The following is a 6,457-nucleotide window of genomic DNA, read 5'->3' as shown; positions in this document are numbered from 1 at the left end:
CAAATAAAATATGAAAAGATCCTAATGGCAAAATAAAGAGTAACATTGAGAAGTGGGAATTAGTTCACTTGAAAATGCAAAACTTCAGAGGGTGATTTACAAGGCACATTTAAAATGTTTACTAAAAGTAAAAAGTAAATATAAGTGAACTAAATAATATGTTAGTGAAAGAAGGAAAACACACATCTCAGGAAAGGAGAAGACTCAAAGTTTAGCATTAGAAGCTCAGTAGGTCATAAAAGCTCAATAGAATATTTGATCATATATGGTCTCATAGAAATTGCCTTTTGAGGTTCTGTTATAAGCAAAAAGTTAATCGTTGTAGAATGGGAGTAAGACCCATCCTTAGGCATGTGTTATGCAGAGGTACAAGCCCTGACCCACCAGTATCCCAGTTTCATCAAAGATCACAAGGAACAAAATAAAAATAAGAAATGGGTGGGGGTCTTAGTTCCCTGGAGGGATTCTGCCCCACACTTGGTCACCACCAGTGAAAATGGTCAATATTTAAAGAAAGAAGAAAAAGAAACCGATATTGCTGCTGTTTTTTTCTTTATTTCACATCTCAGGTCTTCTTGGAGATACATGCAACAAGGGGCACATAAACAAATCCAGAGTCCAAATAGTGGTATTACATTGAAACAACTGCTGGATTCTTTCATTAGGTAAAGAGCTCTCCTTGGGGAATCCACAAGGAGGCATGATTTATGGGATACCTTACATGTACCTTGCTCCAATTAATATCACCATACTACTCACTACATAAAAGCCCAGCGTCAGGCTGCTGAAAATACTAGGGTCGCGACCATCAGGAGACTGAGTCAAAACCCAACCCATTGACTTCACCACAGCTTTCTTCCATGTGGCGTAACGACCTTCACTTTCCTCGGCATTGATCTGGGGTTCAAACTTCTCCATCTGGACACTTGACAAATCCTTAGGATCCAGACTCCACACGCTAACTCCTTCTGCCGCTCCCGCTGCCATGGCGACTCCCAGTGCAGTTGTTTCTGGCATGAAAGGTTTCATCACCGGGATACACAGAATGTCCGCCTGCAGTTGCATGAGAACTCTGTTTGCGGTCATTCCTCCATCTACCTGCAAATGCTTCAGCGGGATTCCACAATCACTGTTCATGGCATCCAAAATCTCCCGCGTTTGGAAGCAAACAGCTTCTAACGCAGCAAAGGCAATATGGAACTTATTGGTGAACTGGGTGAGCCCGCAGATGATCCCTCTTGCACTTGGGTCCCAATATGGAGCGTATAAGCCTGAAAAGGCTGGGACGAAGTAACAGCCATAAGAAGTCCCTGCTACTTCAGCAAGTTTTTCAATTTCCGATGAAGACTGAATAATTTGAAGATTGTTTTTTATCCAGCTAACAACAGCACCGGCTATGGCTACGGAACCTTCCAGGGCATAATAGACAGGTTCCTGTCTGCCAAGCTGATAAGCCACTGTGGTCAGAAGACCATGTTCAGAGTTTACACACTTCTGGCCTGTGTTACATAGTAAGAAACAGCCTGTTCCATATGTGCTTTTAGCTTGTCCGTCCTGAAGACACAGTTGTCCCACCAAAGCAGCAGACTGGTCTCCCAGACATCCAGATATTGGCACACCTTCCAACAGGCCACTTTTCATTAGGCCATAGATCTCAGAAGAACTCCGGATTCGGGGAAGGATGGTCATTGGAATTCCAAAAAACTCGCAGAGCTCTTCATCCCATTGCAAAGAGTGAATGTTGAAAAGCATGGTCCTGCTGGCATTACTTACATCTGTACAGTGGACACCTCCGTTGATACCTCCAGTCATACACCAGATAAGCCACGAATCAACCGTCCCAAAAATAGCTCTGCCATCTTCAATAGCCTTTTGCACTTTTCTCACATTTTCAATGAGCCAGTGAAGTTTCACAGCACTAAAATAAGTGCTGATTGGAAGGCCCGTCTTGTTCTTGACAAAGTTATTGCTTACTGAAATACTTTTGCTGAGATTCTCCACAGTAGACTGGGTCCTTAGGTCAAGCCACACCACAGCATTGTAGAGAGGTTCTCCAGTGAACTTGTCCCAGACTATCGTAGTTTCCCGCTGGTTGGTGACACCGATAGCTTTTATGTTGGAAATATCAATGCTCTGCTGTCCGAGTTTCTCACATGTTTTCTCTATACACTCGTACACAGACTGCAGGATTGCCTTTGGGTCTTGCTCTACCCATCCTTCTTTTGGGAACTCCTGGGCTATTTCCACTTGATGATGACAAAGTAATTCAGCTGTTTGGGGATTGAAAACCAAAAAACGTGTTGAGCTGGTACCTTGGTCCACTGCCCCTACCAACGGCCCCAAAACCGCTTTCGGAGCGTCTGCCATGAATCCAGCTTTGGTGGCGGGTTATCGCGTCTGGTTTCCTTGGTGATGACAGTGGGAGGAGGAGGAGCAGGCACGAGACCATAGGTGATTGGCTGAACCTGGAAATACGTCATCACCCGTAGTCTCTCCTGCTCTCCAGATGCTTAAGTCCAACCTTGGATATAAAGCAGACATCTTAAACTTCATTTGTCCAAAAGTTAACCTGGGTCATTCCCTCGGCAGTCCTGCGTTCTTTGCTCTGTAAACTTTCTTTTAATTTGCTAAGTTGCTCTCCAACATCCTAGCGCATTATGTCTATTCTCTTAAGACCTGCACACAGCCCACCAGTAAATCTAGCCAATTCTCTGTCTCAATGACTATTGCTTGCCCAATTTACTGCTATCATCTTAGTACAAGTTAGCAGCACCTTTCTCTTCAATGACCTATCACGGTGTCCTCCTGGCCAATGATCCTCCAGTCATCTGTTCTAAATCTGTCTGTATTCAAACTTAGGTTGGCAAGATTTCCTGAAAATGAAAATATGCTCATGTAGCTCTTTGGTCAAATACTTCTCATTCTTCCCTGTATATTGATAGGAAAAGTGAATGCTTTTTTGATGGCCTGAAGCGCTCTAACTAGTCTTCTGCTTCCTTTCCTTCTACACTGGATGTCCTAGCTTTACTTAAACCAATTGTGTTCTTGCCTTAAGATATCATGTCCTATCTTTACGTTAGACCAATTGTGTTCTTGCCTTAAGACATCGACAGTTGTTTTTCTCTCTCAAAGCACATCCTCCTACACACACACACACACACACACACACACACACACTAGGAATAGTCTCCACTCTCTTTAAATTCTGTGCTCAAACATCTCCCAGACACTTCTCTACCCATCCTGTCTGAATGAAAGTCCCAACATTCCGACCACACGTATTCTTTAATCTGTTTTCTTTTTCTTCAAGAAAACATATTTATTCCCCTTGCCTTCCATTCCTTCAGTGGGAGCCCCAGGAGTTAGTGGAGTTTGGGTTTTTGATCTCCTGCCCCATTCCCAGTGCTGAACAGGTTCTGCAAGATGGTAGGTACTGAATAGCGCTTTAGCATGTTTTATATTTAGCACGGACATGTTTCAATTTGTTTTCTGAAGTTTTAGATCATCACTATTTATTTCTAGAGCACCACACAGCACACTTTCTCAATTATTTGACCTCTTTACCCATGACAGAATCAGACATATACCCCATCAATTCAGACACTCTCACCAGCAAACACAGAAGAGACTGTTCACAATGCCTCCTTGCCCCTCTCCTGAAGGAACTAACGATGTTGGAGACAGAGGCTGCTCTGTCAGTCTGGGATCAGAGAAAACACTGTGGAGCAAAACCACAGTCTATCCCAGCATATGTAGTAAATAAACTTTGCTATATTAAGCCATTGAGACTTAGGGACTGTCTATACAGTTATATCCCAATTTGTCCTGACTGGTATAGATACTTAGGCAAAAACAGGCCAAGAGAGGGTTTCATAATTCCCAACAACTTGACACATTACACAGGTTGCTAGAGCTGGCTTCCTAGCAACCTAGCACATTATGACTTCAACATTTGATGGTTCAAAATGAAAAATAATCAAAGCACTAGGATATTTGTTTTAGCACATCCAGAGACCATTATCCTTTTTTTTTTTCATGTTTTCAGAAAAATCATTCCGAGAAAAGTAACTGAGTATTTTATTGATTTAAAAAATGTTTGCGGAGTATAGCATATCTGGGCTGGGGAGATGGCGCTGCGGTTAGTTAAGGTTACTGGCAGTTCTTCCAGAGGACCCAGGTTCAAGTCCCAGAAACCACCTGGTATCTCACAATTATCTCTAACTCTAGCTCCAGAGGACCCATTGCTCTCTTCTGGCCTCTGTGGGCACAGTATGTGTGCTGCACAGGCATATAGGCAGACAAAACACTCATACATATAAATAAAAAAAATGAATCTTTTTTAAAAGGGAGAAGTTCTCTCTTAAAAAAAAATAAAAATAAGAAAACAAATGAGAGACCTGTAAATAATCCTGATTCTCCAGACTGACTGAATCTGATGAGTCTCTGGGATGAATAAATCACACTTGTATAGATATTTTTAATGTATTATAATTTTTACTGTATTAAAACCTCATTATGAAGTACTGACAAAGCCACCACTGAATGAAATAAATGAGATCCAAAGTCTATGCATCTCAATGAGCTTCTGGATCACTAGAACAGCCAATGTGAAGTCCAAATTAAAAATAATCAAAGCACCAGGATATTTTGTTATAGCACAACTAGAGACGATTATTCTATTCTGAGAAAAGTAATCACGTATCTTATAGATTCAAAAACTGTTTACCGCGTATAACATATCTAGGCTGAGGAGATGAAGTTCACAACTTCATAATGACTTTAACACTTACACTGCTGTCTTAGTCAGGGTTTCTACTGATGTACAACCCATCATGACCAAGAAGCAAGTTGGGGAGGAAAGGATTTATTCAGCTTACACTTCCACATTACTGTTCATCACCAAAGGAAGTCAGGACAGGAGCTCACACAGGGCAGAAACCTGGAGGCAGGAGCTGATGCAGAGGCCATGGAGGGATACTACTTAGTGGATTTGTTTCCCTGGCTTGCTCAGCTTGCTTTCTTATAGAACCCAGAGATGGCACCACCCACAATGAGCCCTCCACTATAGATCACTAATTGAGAAAATGCCTTACAGCTGGATCTCCTGGAGGCATTCCTTCAAGGGAGGCTCCTTTCTCTGTGATCACTCCAGCTTGTGTCACGTTGACACACAAAACCAGCCAGTACAACTGCCAAATATATTTTTATGCACCTACCCACCACCAAAAGGGAAAATAAAATACTTCACAGTAGAGTTAAAGCTAGAAAAACAATTACTTTTAATTTTCAAAGTCCTTTAACTTGAGTCTGACATAGATTAAAAAAAAAAATAAGTACTCAGAGTAAAAGTCTTTTTATAGCAATAGAGTATCCAGAATTGTTGCACTTCACTTGATTAAAATATGCACAACCACGAAACTTGTACAGTTGGTTCATAACATTTCATTTTGTCGATGGAAAAATTTAAGTCTATCTAGGTTAACTCTAAAGATGAAAATATTTGTCTTAGTTTCATCTACGTGGAAACAGCTTAGAAAACACAACATTCTCAAAGCAGTATGCCCTTAACCCATTCTTTTAGAAATAGATAAGAATGCCATCTTAATGTGATATTAGGTGCCAGGAGTCTGACCTGGACCCAGCAAGAGAAGTTCCTTCATTAAGGCAATATGAGACAGTTGCTTACTTTATTTTGCAAGAGGTTGTTGTTGGGGGCGGGGGGGGGGGGCAGCCGTTATCAAGCATCCCTCAGAAAACACCAAGATTTTGTTGTTACGTGGCAGAAGCAGCCAGTGTTGGATGTGAAGAAAGAAACTGAACAAATAACTGTGGACATTTCCAAATCCTGATAAGTTCACTTCTTACGTGAAAAGGCCTTTCAAGCACCAGGCCCATGGTGCCTTCCCTTATAAAGATAGGGAAGTGGTTTGTAAAAAACCAAAAAAAACCTTGTGCCCATGCTGTCATCTCTTTCAAGGACACAGAAATGGTTCAAAACTCCGTGTAGTCCCTTAACCTCTCATTTGACCTTGATAACAGGAATGAAGTCTTCATAAAATTAGAATGTTGAAGGAAAGTAGAAACAGGTTTAGAGAAAATGTATTCACATCACTAGGCTCTGAAAGGAAAGCAGGAAACTCACACCTAGGTGCCTTGTATTTACACTTAGCAGCAAGAAACTCATGTTGCCCCATCACTGTTCAAAGTGAGCTTCAGAGTGAGGGTCATCAAGCCAGGAGCAATAGCTGCAAGTGATGTGGTTTTCTGGCTAGCAAGACTCAGCTCTACACACTTGGCAGAAAACCTTGGCCTCATCCAGATGCACACAGAGTGATCAAGGAGAAGCAGATAAACATCTCCCATTGCTGACGGATGAAGAGAACTGGTCTACCGCATCTTGGCTTCTTTGCTTTCGTCTCTAGTAACACAAACACTAGTGAGACTTTTCTTTCCCATG

The 6,457-nt window shown here is 41.7% G+C and overlaps 1 protein-coding gene across 1 annotated transcript; it reads right to left on the bottom strand.

The window, feature by feature from the left end:
* Positions 1 to 537: 537 nt before the first annotated feature.
* LOC110284801 (glycerol kinase-like) lies at positions 538 to 2,404 on the bottom strand. The gene has a single exon (XM_021150710.1). It carries the CDS (start codon positions 2,365 to 2,367, stop codon positions 718 to 720), a length of 1,650 nt encoding a protein of 549 aa, XP_021006369.1. The 5' UTR covers positions 2,368 to 2,404; the 3' UTR covers positions 538 to 717.
* Between the last annotated feature and the right edge of the window lie 4,053 nt (positions 2,405 to 6,457).

The sequence above is a fragment of the Mus caroli genome, chromosome 18 (assembly GCF_900094665.2).
Source record: "Mus caroli chromosome 18, CAROLI_EIJ_v1.1, whole genome shotgun sequence".
NCBI lineage: Eukaryota > Metazoa > Chordata > Mammalia > Rodentia > Muridae > Mus > Mus caroli.
This window is presented reverse-complemented; position numbering and strand designations above follow the sequence as displayed.